The 21,828-nt window shown below is 33.3% G+C and overlaps 1 protein-coding gene across 1 annotated transcript; it reads right to left on the reverse strand.

The window, feature by feature from the left end:
• Window positions 1–1,558: 1,558 nt before the first annotated feature.
• LOC143247935 (solute carrier family 23 member 2-like) lies at window positions 1,559–20,173 on the reverse strand. Its single transcript, XM_076496485.1, has 8 exons — window positions 20,089–20,173; window positions 18,403–18,549; window positions 13,463–13,516; window positions 10,394–10,498; window positions 6,734–6,891; window positions 4,020–4,170; window positions 2,685–2,840; window positions 1,559–1,759 (listed from the first exon to the last, which is right to left on the reverse strand). The coding sequence occupies exons 2-8, from the start codon at window positions 18,457–18,459 to the stop codon at window positions 1,559–1,561; spliced, it is 882 nt and encodes a 293-aa protein (XP_076352600.1). The 5' UTR covers window positions 18,460–18,549; window positions 20,089–20,173.
• Window positions 20,174–21,828: the final 1,655 nt, after the last annotated feature.

The following is a 21,828-nucleotide window of genomic DNA, read 5'->3' on the forward strand; positions in this document are numbered from 1 at the left end:
TTTTCTACTTATCTTCCAAAAATAAAGTCACTTGTTTAAAATAAGTTAACGATAATTAACTTTCGAAAACGGTGACTTTTTATGGTTTTCATTTTCTAGATGAATGTTTTTTTTTTCATAACAAATGAATGCGAGCATATAGTTGTTTTCTTGTAGCAAAGCCACATTCGATCATCTGTTGAATCCAACGACTGGAATTGAACCCCCGATTTTAGCATTATAAGTCCGTAGACTAGAGTTACCGCTATAACAAAAGAAATGTAAATTAAAAAAATAACTTTCACATCGACTTTTTAATATCAGTTTCCCGAGAGAAAGTAATTACACAGGTCTCAGAATTTAAACTTCATAAACGTTGTCTTGCTTTTGATAAAGGATTAAGCTACGCAGATTTCGAAAATAATATTTTATAACACATGAATTTCTTTTACACATCGGGAAGTAAACACTTCATAATTAGATCAAAATATTAAAATGGAAAAAAATGTTGCTCTTTATCGAATATGCATCATAATTCATCGTGATTTGTGTGAGTGTTGAAATCTACATCTTTTTGTTTCGAAAGAACTTTTAAAGGTCCTTTTTAATGTATAACGTTTCGAATATTTTCTTTCAACTGTCAGCCATTAAGCTGATATTCCGCCTTTACTCTAGGGCTGTGACGATTACACGATTAACCGCTTACTATTCGGTTACTGCTCTTAACCGGTTACGGATTTCCTAACTGGTTAATCTAAGATTTTTTTCCGAGAAAAATAAACGAGGGAAAACAATACGATTATCGACATGTAAATATTCGATTATTTGACCTTGATATTGGTATGTTTGCCTATCGCGATTTTACGAACTGCTTGCCTTTTTGTTTGGTTGAATTTTCGTTGTTGTTGTTGTTGAAAAGATTTAGAGGTTTTGTTAACGTTCGGTGCGGCCGTCACGCGCAAATTTCTAGGGCTGTGACGATTACACGATTAACCGGTTACGGTTCGGTTACGAGGCAAAGATTAACCGGTTACAAAAGTCCGTAATCGTCGCAGACCTACTTTACTGATGTTTTGCGATCTTGGTATCAGGTTGACTCTGTTTGAACATTGCTTCTTTATGTAGTGCTGATATTGTACTCAGCTGTCGCATTTACACAAAAAACAACAACAACATGGAAACTTATTTTAAACGATTTGTTGACCTGACAACATGCAAATGATTATTTAGTATCCACAATGTTGCCAACAGTGTTTAATGTATTTGACCTGATTAAGAAGTTTGACATTTTCATACATTTCCTTGAAATGAACCGAATCAACAATATCAACAGAAGCATGTATGTTAACAATTTTGAAGGAGAACATCTTCTGGACTTATTTTGGCGGAATTAATAAACAGTCATCACTCACGTAGCTCATACTCTGCAGCTCGAAGCATTGCCATGAATTCAGAAATATCGTAAACATGTGAAATTTCTTGCAAAAAATATTGCATAATCTCTTGCAAATCATAAAAATCTCTTTCTCACAACTTCTGTACCTGTAAAAGTATGTACCTGAAGGAAGTAAGTTCTTTGTCAGGAGCATGGAAACCAGAATCTCTTCAGACCCAAACCTCTCACCAAATCATAAACTTCACCATACAATTGAAAAGAATTCCTATCATAATTTCTATTGACATTGGATTCTGATTCAGATGCAACTATATGAAAATCCTGTGATGGAGTAGGTACAAGTACATATGGTCCATGAGCATCACCTGTTGGTCTTGTAGCAGACTGAAGGATTGGATATGAAATTTCCTTTTTATTTAGATACATGATCAAAATAGCAGTCATTACCGTGATTTTTATGATTTAGTATGACCGCTAGAATTTTAAAAGACAAATACTTTCTCTTACCATAAGTCCATTGTCTTAACTCTTTAACACAAATTGTGATTTTTTTTTCGGAGCCCATTATTTGTCTTGGTTTCCAAGTATTATTATAAAATATGCATAATATCTATCTTTGACTAATAATGTATTTTTTCTCTTTGTTTTTTTAATATATAATTACCACAGATATCTTTAGAACATTTACACAACCTCTTGTTTCCGGTGAGAGAGATAAGTAATATTCAAATTTGTAAACAAATAATGAATAAGTGCACGTACCATTAATTATTATACAGAAAAAAATTGTTTGTCATGCTGCCTGTTAATCGTGTATATACTAGCAGTGTGTTTCTCACGTGTTCTAGAATAATCCATAAGATTCTCACGTCAAAATTGGTATAAAGAAGTTTACAATCAGTATTTTTCACTATTTTAAGCACAACAAAATGTATCCCCAATTAAACGGAAATTATTCATATGACGTTTTGTGAAAAGTCTGTACGTGATTGAGAAAAATGGAAAATTTCCTATTCAGAAGACGTAAATTTCTGTAATTATTTCAAGCTATCTAAGGCCTTGCCATTTATTACAAATCAGGGAAAACAAATTAACCTCCAAAAAAACGACTCTTTTTTACTTATTTCCAGAATAAGCTCATGATTTATTTATTTAATTTTAATTTTAGAACACTTCATGTTTCATTTGTTTACTAAGTCTTAAATAAACAATACAGATCAAACAAAATAAAAAAACACGTAAACTATCAATGAGAAAAAAAGACTATTATACAACAAGACTTACATAATTGCTATTTCCCAGTTCTTACTAGCTGTAGAAGCTGGTTCTTCAAAAGTGAAAGTCCTATCAACGCGATGGTTGGGACGATAACTAAAGGTGTTAACCACTGAAGCATTATTCCAATAACACCTGTGAGTCCAATAACCATTTCAAAGATGGATGCCACAATTATAGCGCCTTGTATCTAGTGAAATATATCAGAATCTTCATTATAAACAACACATAGAGAAATTATACTTAATAAGTATGTTATGTGCCTATTAAAGTTTATTTTTCTAAGTATAAATCATAGTTCTTGTATATTTAAAATTAATAGGTACACATATATATATTTTTATGGAAAAGAAAACTGCTACAGTAGTTATTTTTATGATATTTTTATTAAAATAATACAAAAGTACAGACGGTTTTGCTATCAGTTATATTTATACATGTTCTTGATAATTGTCTTAAAATAAAAAACTGTGTGTATCAAGTAGACATATTATTCCCCCCGTACTTTTTGCCCCCTAGAGCACAGCAATGTGTCTACGGACTTAGAATCTGGGATTCGATACACGTGATGGGCAGAACACAGATAGTCCATTTTGTAGCTTTGCACTTGACAGCGAACAAATGAACCTTAAGTCAATGGTATAAAATAAATGGAAAGTATAAATCTGGATGAATAAGACAGAAATATCTCATGATCTTTCGATAACTATTTTTTGTGGTGTCATTCAGAGCATGACACTCACTTTCTGTTAGGTAACTATTTCAAAGATTGACACCCCAGTTACAGCGCCTTGTATCAAAGAAAATGCTTCAAAAAACGATATTTTAAACTCTACAAAAATATAATATAGTTTATTTCAGACAAGTAATTGGTGAAGTTTATTTTAGGAATTATTTGTAGAGAATATTAATTATGTGTATTATTTTTAAAAAATAATTCTAAATATTTAAGAAAATAACTGCACAGTCTAAATGGTTTTAACAAGTGGTTTTCCAACGTACGAGTTTATAACAACTTACATTAATATAAGAGATGATGCTCAAACAACACTTAGAAATTTGAAGCCCACTTTTATATCAACTAACTACTATCTAGATTTAAATCCGTCGCATAGCATTAAAGTTGATTATTATTTATTTAACTACTAGAATGTTTAATGATTTCGCTAAAATATAAAGATGTATAGAAACATAGAACATGACAAAGGTGTAGCTTTACATTTTGCTTTGTTTGTTTCATTTGAATTTCTCCCAAAACAACAAGAGGGCTGTCTGCACAAACCTTCTCTAATTTAACAGTGTAAGACTACAGGGAAAGATATGTCGGATACATAATATTTCTACAAAATGTTTTAACATAATTTTTCACCTCTCTCATTCGGATTTGCCAGATTTCTTGTACCTCTTCTTCTGTTGCTGACAACATTTCTTCCTCACTTGGACACTTCCACTGAGGTAAACTCAAAATAGCAAATATCGGAGCCAGAAAGATAAATGACGGACCCTGAATTATCGGTAGTCTATATAAAAACACAAAGTAAGTTTTCACGTCTAAATATTAAATCAGGTCTGCTTATAAGTGCGCAGAGAGTTCAAGCGACAATAAACAATAGCAAAACTATCTTCAATATATGTATATTTATGCACAAAGAATTGAAACAGGTTCGGTGTTCTATATAAAACTATATTTCTGTAGAGTAATCTTTAACAGGAATAACTTCATTATTTATTAGACACCTTCTTTCGCATAAACAGTTTCAAAACAATAGATCAAAATGATTTTCGAATTTCACCAGTTTCACTTAAGTTGCTACCTTTAGTTATGCTTTATCTGATAATCTTGGATATTGTCAACAACCAAGTAGCGTAATTTACATTGCTAGAGGATTCGTTATAAATATTCAAAGTCCAAAGCCCTTCATTCTTCCCTATTTCTTACCATACTCCATCTGGAGAATTAGGATAGTAAGATTTCAATATCTTTTTCAACAATATAAATAAGTGGAAGTTTACAGTCGGTGCGTGAGGCGTATTTATATATAAATATGTCTTCTTAACGAATATATTTAATGCATGTTTAATTTTCCAACTGCATATAATTCTTAAAAGTTTATGTCAATTAAGATGTTTGTGTAAACATCTGTTGCATATTAGAGCTTTTCTAACACACTTATTGTATATGTTATTAATTAATACCTCGACTTGTCAACACGTTTCCCACTGATTTTGTTTTGTTTGTTTAGAATTAAGCACAAGCAACACAATGGGCTATCTGTGCTCTAACCACCATGGGTATCGAAACCTGATTTCTAACGGCCTGAGTCCACAAACATACTGCTGTGCGTGCCCTTAGGTGCTTTTCGACTAACAATCAACTTATGGGACCACTGCTCTATTTCCACCATTTCAATTGTCTATTTTTGGCTGTTAACTAAATTTCCAGTTCGTTAGGGCATTCGACTTGCAATCTGAATGTCGCAGGATCGAATCTTTATCACATCAGTGATGGGAAATTATAAGGCAATGGCCAATCTTACTCTTTATTGGTAAAAGAGTAACACAGCATTTGGCGAGCGTGGTGACCACCAGCTGCCTTCTCTCAAGTCTTACAATGATAAATTAGGGACGGTTAGCGAAGATAGCCCTTGGTAAACAAACTTTATCAAGATCATCAATTTAAGGGAATATTCTCATCTTATAAATTCTGAATCACTAATCTTAAAAATACTGAATAATCTAAACGTATAGGCCCGGCACTGGATAAGGCACTGGACTCGTAATCTGTGGGTAGCGTGTTCGATTCCCTCTCACACCAAATATGCTCGCCCTTTCAGACGTTGGGGCGTTATAATGAGACGGTCAATCCAATTATTTGTTTGTGTAAAAGTAGTCCAAGAGTTGACGATGGATGGTTATGACTAGCTGCTTTCCCTCTCGCTTACACTGCAAAATTGTGGACGGCTAGCGCAGATACATCTCGTGTAACTCTGCGCGAAATTCAAAGCAAACCAAACCAAACTAAGCATATAAATATTGATGTTGCAAATGGCTTTAATAAACCAGGGACGTTGTAAGAGGTTGCGCACCACGGTTAAAACAAATTTAATTGAATCAGATTCTAGACTAACACTTTCAGTTGTCTAAAATAACTATATAAACTCTTGTCCGTAATGCTCTCATTTATATATTTTAACATGAGTTAATAAATTTACGCATCTTTTTTATAATTGTTGTATAATAATAAAACTCCAAGCAAAACATTTACTTTGAATCAATTTACCTGATGTATAGCAAGAATGAAGTGTGTTATACTAAAATAATCTTAAACATAAAAATCACCAAGTAACGAAGCAACCACAGTCCTACACAGTCGCGGTAAAAGAACTGTTTATGAACTACATATTTATGTATACTCAGAGATCAGAAAGATGTGTTCAGATGTGATGTAGGACTTCAAAAAGATTATGTTTCCTGTAATTAGTGTTGTTGTTCAAAAAACAAAAACAGAACAGCATGAGTTTGAAAGACCATCAACAAAGAGACCTTTATAAAGTCGTATCTTACGTGTAAGGTACAACATTATTTTATAAAAGAGAACCCACAAATACAAAGAATAAGGGAAAAATCATTCCACGTGCGCCTAGCAACAGCAATCAATATTATCAAGTGGAATTCCTTATTGATACATTATATAAGACATATTTAAAACTGTTTCTATGACATATTTGTTCTGTTCAACTATTACCAGAAACAGATGAAGAAGCAACAACATATTCATGTTTTTTCTTCACAAAAACATAACCGTTAATTCGCCGAAATCAGAGCGGATAAATTTCTGAGGGAGCTGGATGTTGAGAAAGGAGTTGTGAAACCAGATGCAGTTTTTACTGTTTTCACGTTCCTTGCAGAGAAGACATTAAATATTGTATGTGTAAATTGTTGTTTGGTCAAATATTTTCGCGATTCTATACGTCAGCGTAAGTACGTAACAAGCATTTCATTTCAGAGTATTAGAGTTTTATTATATTTCAAATGTTCACCACTTTAAGCCTATAAAGCTTGATATATGATAAAGGTTCTTACCTTGTACCGAATGTTGACTGGATTAGAGTTCCTAAACCTGATACAAAAAATATTGTTGATGTTATGTAGCCCCTAGCCGGGTCAGATTCTTGGATGCAAAGCTTTGGTGTGAGTAAATAAGAACAGGCCACAGTCGATCCGAGCATCATCAGATATTGCTATCATTATAAAATGAATAAAAACATAGTTTTTTATTCATATTTCAATTTAAAAAACACTTAAAATGTGTTATATGCATTATAGGTAAGTGTAAGTTGCTTTAATTACGTTCTAAAGAAAGGATATATTCCAATTTTATATAGATATTTCAACAATACCATACTAATTTATTCTTCCACTCTCTTCAGTGGACGATTTATTTGAAGAAAAAAACGTATTTAATGATGTGCAACTGAATAATTCCTGTGAATTTCACCGATATCTGTGACGTGAAATATTACTGAGTTGCGTTTATCGTTAAGTCAAATAAAACACTTAGAGAAAAGGAAATGTGTTAACTCAAGTCAAGACATCAACGTTAGTTAGTGAAAGATTAATATTTCTAAGTTAACAGTAATATAAGTAGTTTAATTACACGTTTCAGATACTGTGATTTGTCCTCATATATGATTTAATTTCTTTTAAGCTGTTTGAAATTAAGCACATAGAAAGACAATGACCAATCTGTGCTCTGGTCACCACCGGTATCGAAACTAGAATTCTAGCGTTGTAAGCCTATAGACAAGCTGCTGTGCATGTAAAGGTATTGTTTAAAATAAAATTATATAATTTAAATAAAGTTTTGTAGATTTACACAAAACAGTTAAGATCTAAATATTGAAAAGTATAATTTGCACTAAGTATCTTCACAACTTTTCAAAGTAAAAGTAACCTGATATAAATCTATTTTTCAGTAAAGCTATATACGTTAAAATGGTAACTGTTATGTCAGATATGTATATCACAATATTAACTGCTACGGTTTTAACACTTTTCATGAGCTCGAGAAGCAAGATAATAATCAGTTATACTTGTCATAAGATATTAAGTTATGCCTATTATATTTTTTAAAACTACGTTCTTAGGACAGACCTTTAGGAGTTTCTACAAACTAGATAACTTTATAAAAATATTATTTTAATAGTATATTCGTAGCCGACAATCATTTGATTGAATGAAACGAGTCGTCTTCAACAGATATGACGAAAATAGTATAGTTTAAATTCCATTTGTATACAATAATTGCGACGTATAAAACATTTGCAGTTTATTCTGGGATCTTTTCTTGAATTTTTTTTATTTTCTAATTTTCACACTTTGCGTTTAAGAACTAAGCGTTCTTACAGGCTTTACATGTTAAACAGATAAATCCTGGTCTATTTGAAACGTATTTACGCGATCAAATAAACAAATTCGTATTGACAAAACTTCAACTAATAAAACTGCATGTAAAATGAGTAGTAAAGTATGATAATTGTACTCATAATAGTGCACAGTGTATGTACAGTCCGAGAAAAAAGTATAAAGCCACGTTGTAAATCGTTATAATATTTACCAATTAGATGTTGAGAAATTAAAAATATTAGCGAATAAAAATTCGACACTTGTTTTTCCATGACTGTAGTTTTTGTCGCCAAAATAAATTTCCTACCATATATATCATTCATTAATTTCCACCCTCATACAAAGAATAAGTGAAAAAAGTATAAAGTCAATTAAAGTATGGCGCTGTATTTTTATGTTTGATCTGATTTTCCTCATTAAATATGCTTTTATGCTTTATTTATTGCTTATCCTATATTAATTTATGCTGTATTTTGCTTTCTATGGAGGTCTAGCCATGCCTAGAGGTAAAAAACTGACTGAAGATGAGAAAGGTTAAATAAAAGCACTTAAAAGCACAGAAATGAATAACATTAAGATTGCTGACCATGTAAATCAATCTCCTGGTGTTATTAATGTGTTTTTGAGTGATATAAAATCATATGGGACAAAGAAAAGACCTGGAAGGTCATCAAAGGTCAGCAGAAGAACCAAGAGGCGCCTCATCAAAGAAACATCCTCAGGGAAAGATACGGCCACGCAGATCAAAGACAACGTTAATGTTGATGTTTCGGTTAGAAGAGTCCATCAAATCCTTTGGAATGATCCAGAATTGAAGTACATCAAACGAAACAGTACCCCGCCCCTCTCCAAAAGTCACATGTTGAAGCAGTTGGAATATGCGACCAAGAACGTCGATTTGGGAGACAAATGGAAGTCAGTTATCTTTTCAAACGAGAATAAATGGAACCTAGATGGGCCAGATTGCTTGCAGAAGTATTGGTATTGAAAAGGTGCGGCAAGGCAGAGCGATACAAGAAGACGTTTCGGTGGAAAACCCATTATTTTATGAGGTGTATTCTCATTCGTTGAAAAGAGAAAGTTGGTGTTTCTGGAGGGGAACCAGAACTCCGAGGACTACATTTATACGTTATCCGAATATCGATTACCGTTTGCGCACCTGCATTATGGGACTGGGTTCATATTTCAGCAAGACAATGCATCTATACATTCTTCAAAGGCAGCTAATGGTTGATTTCAAGAATGGAATGTTGACGTTATGGACTAACCAATTGAGAATGTTTGGGGGTGGATGCTCCAGCAAGTTTATGCAAATGGGAAGCAATATAAATACTTTGAATCTCTCAAAAAGGCCATTTTGAAGGCATGAGATGAAGTTGATGTGACTAACTTTTGAAAACTCACTGAAAGTATGCAAAAAAGGTGTATTGACGTTATTATTAAGAAAGGTAAGAAGATTAACTATTAAGTTTGTCGAAAACGAATTTTTGTTTACGTTATTTACATAGTGGTTATATAGTTTATTGTAATCATATCTACGCGAGTCTTTATTTCGATAAATCAAAGTATTAATGATATTCTTTTATTAGGACAATTATTCAACGCGATACCCTCAGACTAATTATTGCTTAGTCCTCAGTTAAGAATAAATGTTTTAATTCATAACTTAAATTAAAATACGAAGTAAAACGTTTTGTATTGATCAATAATTAATTTGAAATATTATAACCTTGAAGAGAATCAAACCAAAGATCAAAATAAGCACTCTATCGTTTGGCTTATTTGCGGTAAAAACTACTCACTGGACTATTCACTGATATCTCTAATTTGGTGGTATAGGTAAAAAATACAAAACTAAAATATGGAGACTAGTAGTAAGAATACAGGGTAAAAGTGACTATTGCAAATAAAGTTGGTTTCGAACTCTATTTACAAACAAAAACAATGTTAAAGTCGGAATGAAGAATTGCAAGAATTAAGGAAATACTAATGTTGAAGTGAAATGTTGTAGTAGAAACATCATATTTAGAGCTGTGATATTCTTTTAAAGCAGGATTGGAAAAATGAAGTAAACGACTTTTAGAGTGGAGCCCACTACAAATAACATACTGTAATGCAAAAATAATATGAAATATTTGGATAATTTGTGTTCATAAATCTTGTCATCATTGTTAAATATGACGAGTGTCATCAACTGGTGAGACTTATGGAAGAGTGTAATGAAAAATAATAATTATAATATATAATAAGATTTTATACGTATGTAATAACGTTAAATATTACCGACTGAAGTAATATCATATGATAAAACAACAACATTAAACACCATGTTCTCACCTGAATCCCTAGTACAACACACAGGTACCAACGAGGAACTTCATCCACTGTGTATAATATGTCACCCCTGACTCTTCCTTTGTCTTTGGATTGCACTATGGACTCCTAATTATTGTAAAATAATGGAATTGATGGCTTAAAACACAGACAAAAAAGTGGTTTAAAGTAACTCCAGAGATACATGTGTTACTTTTACGTAATGAAACCCATATTTCTCAAAGTTAATTATGTGTTTGTATAACTTTTTGTCAGAAATTTGGTATAAAATATTTATTTAAATTTATAATTAGAAATGTACATAATTTTTATTGTTCAATCTATATTGCAAAATTCCCGCCTAGTCAGTAAATGTGTAGATGATTCTTGACTCTAAAAGTCAACAATATATGTGTGTACTTAAAAATTGGTGTATCGTGTATACTGCTATGCACGATGATATTTTTTAGACATTTCCCTCACGCCTATAAATGTAACAATCACGTCACGTCAAAAGACAGTATAGTTAATGTTTTGCTACTGTTCAAAATGGTGTTTATTAGCATGTGTAACTGTTTTCTTAGTTTTAAAAGTTTGTTTTAAAATGTTGGCTCACAAATTGATTATATGATTCATTAGACCTGTAAGTATTCTATTATAGTATAAAAGAGAGTGTTGTTCTATGAAAATGTTTTAATGTATTTTTTTTGTTTATTTGCATAGAAAGCATATTTTAACGAACAAGTACAATGAAATGACGACAATATGAACACGTGAGTCATTTCCTTTCGGAAGAAAGACGATATACGATTGGCTTAAAGCAAATTTATTTAATTCTTATATTCATTTCTAAACAAATAGACAAACACATATCAACTGTCAGAAAAATCTAAACAACCATTACTCTGAAATTACACTGGTTTACAAAAAAATATTTTTTGTCTGAGGCAAGAATGTGAATAGGTGTTTTTTACTAATTTGGGTGTGCTGAATTCAAATTTATAAACAGTTTTGCTCTATCACCTCTAGTTTTCTGGCTTTTAAATAGTCTCATTTTAGTATATACAGAGTATATACGTGCTTATTTCAACAGTTGCAGCAGCTTATTACAGAAAAAACAGGATAGATAAAGAACATTGACGGAATAAATATACTTGGATGACACAATGTACACAATTCATAGTACCGCAGACAGTTAGAAGTGTGTTTTCTTAGATGATCTGGTGTATTTTGCCTCCGGGATGTCACGCAAGAGCATCCAGCAGAAGTCTCCCATCATGCTGGGGTTCCACTTGCCTTGGTAGTTGCTCTCCATCTTCGTAATGTCTTGGTGGAATCTTTCTCCGTGCTCATCACTCACTGCTCCAAGGTTTGGAGGGAAGAAGTTGAGGTGGGAATGGAGAAAATGAATTTTGAGTGACATTCGGCATCCCATATCCTCATAAGTCTTTAGCAACTTCTCAATACAGGCTTGGTAATTTGGTACGCGTGTGTTACCAAGGAAGCCACTACAGACTGACTTAAATGCTTCCCATGCTCTCAGTTACTTTAAGGTAAGAAGCTCCTCAAAATCAGTATCCTTCAGCACTTCTCGGATTTGAGGTCCGACAAAGATGCCCTCTTTGAGCTTAGCAGCACTGAGACCTGGGAACACAGTAGACAAGTGTTGGAAGGCAGCACCATTTTTGTCTATGGCCTTCACGACATTCTTCATCAAACCAAGCTTGATGTGAAGAGGAGGAAGAAGCACTTTCTTCATGTCAACCAGAGGATTCTCCTTGACGCTGTGTTCGCCAGGAACGAAAGTGCTTCTAGACCCCCAGTCTTTCTGCTTGTAATGCTGGGATACAGCTCGACTATCCCAGAGACAGAGAAAGCAACAGTACTTTGTGAAGCCCACTTGCATACCCATAAGAAGACCAATGACCTTGAGGTCCCCACACAGACTCCACTGGTACTGGTTGTACTTAACAGCTTCTGAAAGAAGCTCCATATTGTCATAGGACTCCTTTAGATGGACAGAGTGTGCAGTGGGAATGCTGGGATATTTATTCCCGTTGTGCAGAAGCACAGCCTTGAGACTTCGCTTGGAAGAGTCTATGAAAAGACGCCAGTCTGAAGGATTATGTGGCAAACCAAGGAAAGTGAACAAGCCAGGTACATTTGTGCAGTAGCACAGCCTTGAGACTTCGCTTGGAAGAGTCTATGAAAAGACGCCAGTCTGAAGGATTATGTGGCAAACCAAGGAAAGTGAACAAGCCAGGTACATTTGTGCAGTAGCACAACTTGTTTTCCATGTCGAAAAATGAAGCAAGGTCTTTGTTCCGATTCCTGAAACTGGTGATCCTTACATCTTCCAGGACTAGGTTCCACTGTTTAAGCCGAGAAATCAAAGTAAAATTAAATCATATGTAAGGCAATAATAATTACGTGCATCGTTGGAAATTGTAATACAAATATATACCCAAAAGATTGTATAACACAATTGTCGAGGGACACCAACCTCCTGCGCTGACTGCCAGTGCACTACTGGCTGTTGATTGAGACGTGTTGGCTACGCTTAACTGCCAAAATCCGTCTTGATATATATATATATATATATATAATGTAATGCTATCACTTACATTTATTGCATAATAACTAAAAAAGAGGACATAACTCACACAATATTAGAAATTAACCCTGAATGCATATACGCCTTTATGTACAGTATGTGTACAAAATGTACAGTATGCATATCTAAAAATATAGAGGTGATGAGTAAAAACGGATTTCAAATCTGAATTCAGCACCCCCAAATTAGGTTAAAACAGCTATTTTTGTGCTTGCCTCAATTTCTTTGTAAACCAGTGTTATTATAGTTTATGGTTGCTGGCATAGCTAAGATATTTAAACAAATGGTTAGAAATACTATATAATTTTTGAAAATAGTTTTTGTAAAATTTATTTTTATGTCATATTTGTAATATTTCATACCCTTCTGATTGTTATAATTTTATCAGTTTTTGCTTCCTACGCATAAACTGTTTATAAACTAAACAAAGAACGTCTAACTGATATGTTGCGATATCTCTACACCCGATTCTTTCTTACCTTTAGTTCATCAACTGTTGTATGGATTTCCTTTTCTGCGATGTTTGTTTCATCCTACGTATAAGTATATACATATTTCAATACGTAAATTAAATTCCCAAAATTTTCATTATCTTCTACTGAACACTTGTTCTTCTTTTGAAGACATATTATTCAGTAGAAGCGCTTTGATTTTCAGCCTTTTCAACATATGTCTAGGCAAACTTTATAAGATAATCTTTAAGTATTGAACTTAAAAACTTGAAAACACTAAATTACATATTTAGTAGATTCAGGTAAGTGAGAATGGAGAGTCTGCTATAAAATCATTTTTCACATCTTAAATACAAAACTGATCATAAATGTGATAAAATTTTTCAATTAAAACGAGTTTTCGTGTATTTTGACAATTCGTAAACGCGTCAAAACACTTAATAAAAAATAGTCTAAAAATGTTCTCTGTTTGTTTGTTTGTTTTGAATTTCGCACAAAGCTACTCGAGGGCTATCTGTGCTAGCCGTCCCTAATTTAGCAGTGTAAGACTAGAGGGAAGGCAGCTAGTCATCACCACCCACCGCCAACTCTTGGGCTACTCTTTTACCAACGAATAGTGGGATTGATCGTCACATTATAACGTCCTCACGGCTGGGAAGGCGAGCATAATTAGTGCGACCAGGATTCGAACCTGCCATCCTCGGATTACTTAATACACTTGGCCATGCCGGGCCATTTTCTCTTAAATAGAAATCTGACACGAATAAATCTTTTGATTTTACACTTGAAAATAAATTAATCACCAGTAAAAAAAAAAATTAGCAGTCTTGCTCATAATATTTAGATGTACTACTATGTATTCAATTACTTTGAAGCTGTAAAACCTGTTTCTTAGGTTTTTTACTCAGTGCTCTTTTCTTTTTTATTGATAAGAAAATATGGCTAACCAAAACTGTTTTGTACAAACACAACACTTTGTTTGATTTCACTTTTAGTAGCAATACTAGTTTACTCTTCCCCATAACAAAGCAGAAATCAGAGAAATTCCTGAGGTCATAATCTGAGCTAGTCAGTTCAAATAGTCAGTGAAGATAAACTGTCTGTTAAAGGTAAAGCAATATCTATTCGTGTTCAAGTAATTCATCTGTATCTGGTTTTCCATTATCTTTCAAAGTCACTTAAACCTTTCTGAAAAGTAGAGGAAACGGGATTTTATAAGGACAAATAAAGTTCAGGAGATATTTACAAATAATTTTATATTTACGTTAACTGATCAAAATAAGACGTGTTTTTTCTTTAAAGATTTAACTTTTTCTTTTTATTTACTTGCGCGAAATAATTGTAGTCAAATAACCAGTGTGGTCTTCAAGAATTTGCCTGCACGTATTCAAATTTATGGTGTTAGCATTAAATTAATTATTAAGTCAAATAATATGGAATCATAATTCACTTAAGTTAATAATAGATTTTTGGGGGTTAGTTTAAAAGTTAAATTTTTACTCTGTATTTTCTTTGCACCATTTAAAATATTATTTTTACACACACTCAACCGGAAATCTGTAATGGGCTAATTAAGAGGAACGTGAAAGACAATATGCAGTATAGTGTAATTTCATCATTACTTTTAAGCCTACTGCCTTTGTTGATTCGATGACTTTTGACGTTTTAAACTATGACATTAAATGTTTACAATTACATATAAAGCAGCAACCTGAACAGACGTTTTATACTTGTGATTAGTCGAGGTGATAATAACTGCTTTAGGCAGAGTTATCAGGCTAGAAAGATTTACATGCCTATAGACAGCGATTTCGAAAATAAGTACCGGAATGTCATGTAACATGTTGACATTATATTCATCTATGTCCTATGACCTTTTAACCTCACAGGTATTCTTTTAACCAAAATATTCTGATCTAGGTTTGGAGGTAATAACCTTGGGCATTTTCGTGTGACCGTGTGGATAATAAACAAATACGTTTACACCGACAACCCGACTGGTTCATACTTTAGAATATTTTCAAAAGTTAAACAAATCCGGTACTACACATGTATTTGTGTAACTGTAATAATTTTGTAATTCAGAAAATCAAAAATATATTATAATACATCACATTTGAGATTTGATCCTAGTTCTCCGCTGCACACTCAGGTAAATTCGTTATAATTAAGTGAGGTATAATTTGTATAATGTGGCAAAATCAAAAGAAGTGTTATTTATATAACACGTGGTTATATATTTGTTTATGCTGTAGAAATTACTAATATATCTATGATTATAAATCCATTCAATCTGTTTCTAGTAAATATGGGTGAATGTTAGTATGTTGTAAGCTTCGCAGTAAAATCATTTACTGATAATACACAAACCATTGGATGTTTAATAGTGAATCAGTATCTGATGGTACTAGTGTTGGTCCATTATTCTATCTATTTTGCAAATATCTGTTTTCATCTCAGCACAAAAACAATCCCACATCATTTCACTGTCCCCTCCCACCCCATGCTTCATGGTAGGTGCTATGCCTAAAGGTAAGTATCTTCCACATTTTTCCGTCAGACGTACAACCTATCCTTTAAACCAAATATTTCAAACTTGGACTCATCTGTCCATAACACGTTTTTCTAATCCTCAACAGTTCAGTTTTTCTATTTCTAAATAAGTGTTAGATTCTTGACAATATTTGGAGACCGAAGTAAAGTTGTTTTTTTCAGAGCTGTTACACAGTCAAATATTCCATCCTCATTGAGAATTCTTAATACTATAGATCTGATCACTTTTATATTATTTGGTACATGGTTGCTCATCTTATCCTTGAGATCAGTGGCAGTAGTGTATTTTTAACGATATGTTTTCTTACATTTTGGTATTTTAATTATATATTATTATTTAATTGTATAATATATTTATTGTTTGTTTGTGAATTCCGCGCAAAGCTACTCGAGGACTATCTGCGCTAGCCGTCCCTAATTTAGCAGTGAAAGACTAGAGGAAAGGCAGCTAGTCATCACCACCTACCGCCAACTCTTGGGCTACTCTTTTACTAACCATTAGTGGGATTGACCGTAAATTATAACGCCCCCACTGCTGAAAAGGCGAACATGTTTGAAGCAACGGGGATACAAATCTGAGACCCTCAGATTACGAGTCGCACGCCTTAACCCATCTGGCCATGCCGGGCCAATATATTTATTATATATATATAACTATTTTATGTTATATATCATCACATATTACATTATATTCTCATGAAAATATAATTGTTTGATGTTATAAAAAGTAATGTAATGCGTGTGGGTAATAGAAAAATTATTTTTGTTAACAACGATTCCAAGTGTTTACCATTCTACATTTATACAGTAAAAGCTCAATTTTTCATCATGTAATACGTTTTGCGTTGTGCGCTACATATTTTTAGTTTGTTTTTTGTTTTTGAATTTTGCACAAAGCTACTCGGAGCTATCTGTGAAAGCCGTCCCTAATTTAGCAGTGTAAGACTGGAGAGAAGGCAGCTAGTCATCACCCCCCACCGCCAACTCTTGGGCTACTTTTTTACTAATGAATAGTGGGATTGACCCTCACATTATAACGCTCCCGTGAATGAAAGGGAGAGCATGTTTTGTGCGACGGAGATTCGAATCCACGATCCTCAGATTACGAGTCGAACGCCTTAACCCACCTAGCCATGCCGGGACCGTTATTAGTTTATATATGAGAAAAAAAACAAAACACTCATTTGTTAAAACTCTGATTTTATGTAAAACTGCCCAAGATAATTCAAGTATTTTGACCCGAAATTACAAAGTCGCTGCTATAAAAGAAATATCAACTTATGCAAGATAAAAATTAAAGCTATAATTGAGTCAACAATATATTTAGAAAAGAAACTATAGAGTTAAGATTGAATTAATTGTTAAATAAAATATTGTACGATTATGTTTTCATTCATCTGAAAAATGTGTTTCCGTTTTGGTGAAGATTAAATATTTTATCACAAACGCACATGTTGTTTGACCCATTTTAAAAGTTATTTTAACACTCGTCTAATTCGAAATCTGTGATGAGTGAACTAAGACGAACGTGCAGTCTGGTGTGATTGTATCATTGTTATTAGCTTCATTAGTTTTGTTGTTTCATTGGTTTTAAACGCTTGAACTCTGAGCTACTGTTTCGTTAACGCACAGTGGGATTCGTTAACGTTTCCACGACTGTAAGGGTGAACATGTTTGGTGGGAGGATGATTCAAACCTGCGACCTTCAGATTGCGAGTCAAGCGCTCACGTGGCCATGAAGGGGTCTTACTTGTTGAACTTAAAGTGTGTAACGGATTTACTGTTATACATTTAAGAATCATCAAAGTTTGATGTGTGTATAAAATACTAGTAATTGCTAACCAGATTTTTGATAAACTCGCCTAATGTAGCCATGTAGTACAAAATGTCGCCATCCCTATTGTTGGTTTTTCACAATCAGCATACAATAAAACTCGGAAGCTGTAATTATGATAAACGCTTATTAATCAAAAAACTACAGATTTTTGACGACAAACGTTCATATGTTTCGAATATTACAAGTCGTTTGACTGTAGAGAATCAAATTTGAACGTTAGTGTTTCTACGAGGATATCAGGTATTTTCATCGGTAAAAACTTACGTACGGTCAAAGAAACTGATAGCCCTTTGTGGCTTTGCTATAAGAAAACACGCACGCACACGTAATAAACTTTTTTTTTTGATATTTGTTACGTTAACGCTCAGAGTCAAAACCTTCGACTTTAATGAAATTAATGAAGTTCTTATTACTACAATAATAATTAGTAATAATTATTCAATGAGGAAATCTCTGTCATTAACACAACATTGTTATGAATTTTTAGGTTGACTCATTCAATAACAAAAAAAAAAATCCCCACTTCTGATATCGGATATATAATATTTCAACAAACTGTTTTAATATAAGTTCTCACCTCTCGCATTCGGATTTGCCAGTTTTCTTGTAGGTCTTCTTCTGTTGCTGACAACATTTCTTCTTCACTTAGACACTTCCACTGTAAACTCAAAATAGCAAATATCGGAGCCAGAAAGACAGATGACGGGCCCTAAATTATCGAAGTCTACATTAAAATACAAAATAAGTTTTCACGTCTAAATATTAAATCAGCTCTGCTTATAATTGCGCAGAGAGTTCAAGTGACAATAAACAATACCAAAACTATCCTGAATGTATATATATATTAATTTTAAAAACTTGAAACAGGTTCAGGGTTCCATATAAAGCTGTATTTTTGTGTACTAGCCTTGCACACGAACGACTTCATTATTTACTAGGCAGCTTCTTTAATATACACAGTTTAAAGACGTTACAAGATAATGATATTGGAATTTCACCAGTTTCTGTATGCTGCTAAGTCTAGTTGTGGTTTATCCAACTTTGAGTGTTATGAAGAGCCGTGTAGCGTAGTATACATTGCCAGAGGTTCCGTTATAAAAATTTCGTGTCACCTGATTTTAGTGTTGTAAATCCGTAAACTTACTGCTGTACTAGCGGGGGGCATTACGTTATACTAAAACATTCTTGAAAATGTAACGAAACAGCCACAGTTCTTGCAAAGTAGCAGCAAGAAAGTGTTTTTTAAACAACATTTCTATATTGTTTGTCATGTCTTAAATAATGTGATGGAAATGAAAATTTATTTCTTTATGAAATAGACGTAACGCAGATATGCATACACATAATTTGTAAAGACGTGTTAAGATGTGATGCAGGACCTCAAAACGATTATATTTCATGTACTTATGGCCAAATTATAATTTACAGTAAGAAATAGTAGGACTGAGTGAGCTAACTTAGTACAAGCATTGTATGTAGCTGCAGACAGAAAGTTGTATTTATACTTTATACCTCAAGTAGAGAAAGCATTAGACGAAATGGCCCGGCATAGCCGAGAGGGTTAAGGCGTTCGACTCGTTTTGAATTCCCGTCGCACCAAACATGCTTGCTCTTTTAGTCGTGGGGTCGTTATAATTTACAGCCAATCCCACTATTCTTTGGTTGGTGATGATGAATAGTTGCCTTCCCTCTAGTCTTACATTGCTAAATTAGGACGGCTAGCGCAGATAGTCCTTGAACAGCTTTACGCGAAATTTAAAAAAAAACAAACAAACAAGTAAACGAAATTGAAAGAAAATTACTTCCTCATGTACAATTCGTAATTCATATACATCCTGAAGAGATTTGCGTGTATTATACATGGGCTGATGTACAGCTGCAGTGAGGGATACACAGAATATTTATTGATATACCTTTGAAAGAAACAGATAGAATGTTTAAATTATATAGGATACAATTCTATATAATTAGCTTTAACTGTACAAATAACAATTCATACATTGCAGTATCAAGTGATCAACATACTTATGTCGAAATGACAGAAGAAGACATGCTAAGTTGTATAGGAGGACCCATAAGAGTATGTGACCCTAATTTAGGAATTTATTCAGTAGCTATTATGAATTATAGTTGTGCACTATTTGCAGGAATAAAAGATAGGATAGCTGAACTATGTAAAAGGAGAAAATTATCTTTAAACTACTTTACTTCAATAAGACAAAGACTCCAGGCACTTGGTTATTTCATGTAAAGTTGAACTTACCTCAAGGGGGTTAATCCTGTTAAACATAAGAATACCCGAGTGGCAAGAGCTGTTGACTTTAAAAGAGTCACAATTAATTCAGAATATAAATGTATATTACGATCTTAAAGGTCTGTCAAATATATTGGATGAACTCCGAAACTTGCCTCGTTCGAGAGCAAGGTAATATCAAGGAATTTCAACAGCATGTTAACCACATGAGAGCTACAGCTGAATAAAGTGGGTTAGAGAAGTGGAAGTTTATTAATTCAGTTAAGATAACATTATGCTTGGTAGTAATACTAGTCAACCAGACGATGATCGAAGGAGGTCGAAACGTTGTTCACTCCTCTACGTAAAACGTTTTCTCAACCCAAACGAGCCGTTTTTACATATATATTTCTCTACAAGGGGTTTTCTTTACATCACTGAGTCAGAATTGTGTTATATACAGAACGTGAAAGATTGGTTTTACTGACATTTAGGAAATTAGATGGGCTGAGTAAATTTGAATAAAAGGCCAGGCAACAATATACAGTTATCTTATTCAAAGGCCACTGAGGTGATTGAATTAATTGATGAGAACCCATCAAATTAGAAAGTAGAGTGGTTAATGATAGATGATGTCAAAACTGATTTAGTACAAACAATTAGTGAAACTAGTTAGTCATAAAATAGACTTGTAGAGCAAAATTATAAGGAAAATTAATAAGATTTATAATAAAAGATAAAAGTTCGAGAATACAGAAATGAAAAATTCAAGAACTGGTGTAGAAATACAAGATTATTTATCTGCAAGCAATAACAAAAGAAGCTGGGAATTAATACTGCGGAACAATTCATTAATGACATATAATTAATTAATTTATAACAAATAACAAAGGAAACTGACATTAAATTACGACAACGTAAGCAGAGATGTGTAAAGCTACAAATCGAAGTGCGTATTGAATAGTTAGTGCGCGAGCGATTACAACGTCCTCAGTTTGTGACAAAAAACCAGAGTAACTCGAGTAATCGTCATAACTCGATATGTCGTTGACAAGAATGTAGTCGAGATTGCGTTAGAAACACTGTAGCTTAGTAAAGTTATTGCACTTAACCAAGTGTTACGTTAACAGGACAAGAAAAATCAAGACAGCTATAGTGGAAAGAGAGGGATTTCGAGAGAAAGATAAGTATTTCCTTAAGTAATTGACTATTCTGGACTGTTCAACTAGTTGGACGGCTAATGATAGATATAAAGCTCCGTTTCTGAAAGAACTATTGAATCAGGAAGATCAAAGACTTGTACCATCTACCTTCATGGACTGGCGTGGAAGGAATGTGAACACGACTTTTCTTACCTGTTAGCCATATGTAAAGACGTCTGTAAAACCTATGATAAACTGCATATTAAGGGTATAGAACATACAAGGTAAATCAGTAAGGTAATGGTATTAACACGTATAAATATGGAGAACTTTGGGTGTCCAGCATTCAAGAGGATGAACATCTACCACGTCGTAACATGTATCTATCAAAGTGTATCCACATGAACATAGTGCAAAATGGAAATTGACGGCTCTGTATGAATGAATTATTAACAGTGATGAGGCAACATTCCATCATTTCGGACATGAATTTCAAAGAAAACAGAAGAGGAATATTAATATCAGAAGAAATGATGACGTCGTTAACTGTTAAAACGAACTCCAAAGTGTATGTATTAATTGAACTTAAGGTAATATAAAATGTACTAATATTACTCTTTTTCAATAG

Source organism: Tachypleus tridentatus, chromosome 3 (assembly GCF_004210375.1).
Source record: "Tachypleus tridentatus isolate NWPU-2018 chromosome 3, ASM421037v1, whole genome shotgun sequence".
NCBI classification, from domain to species: Eukaryota; Metazoa; Arthropoda; class Merostomata; order Xiphosura; family Limulidae; genus Tachypleus; species Tachypleus tridentatus.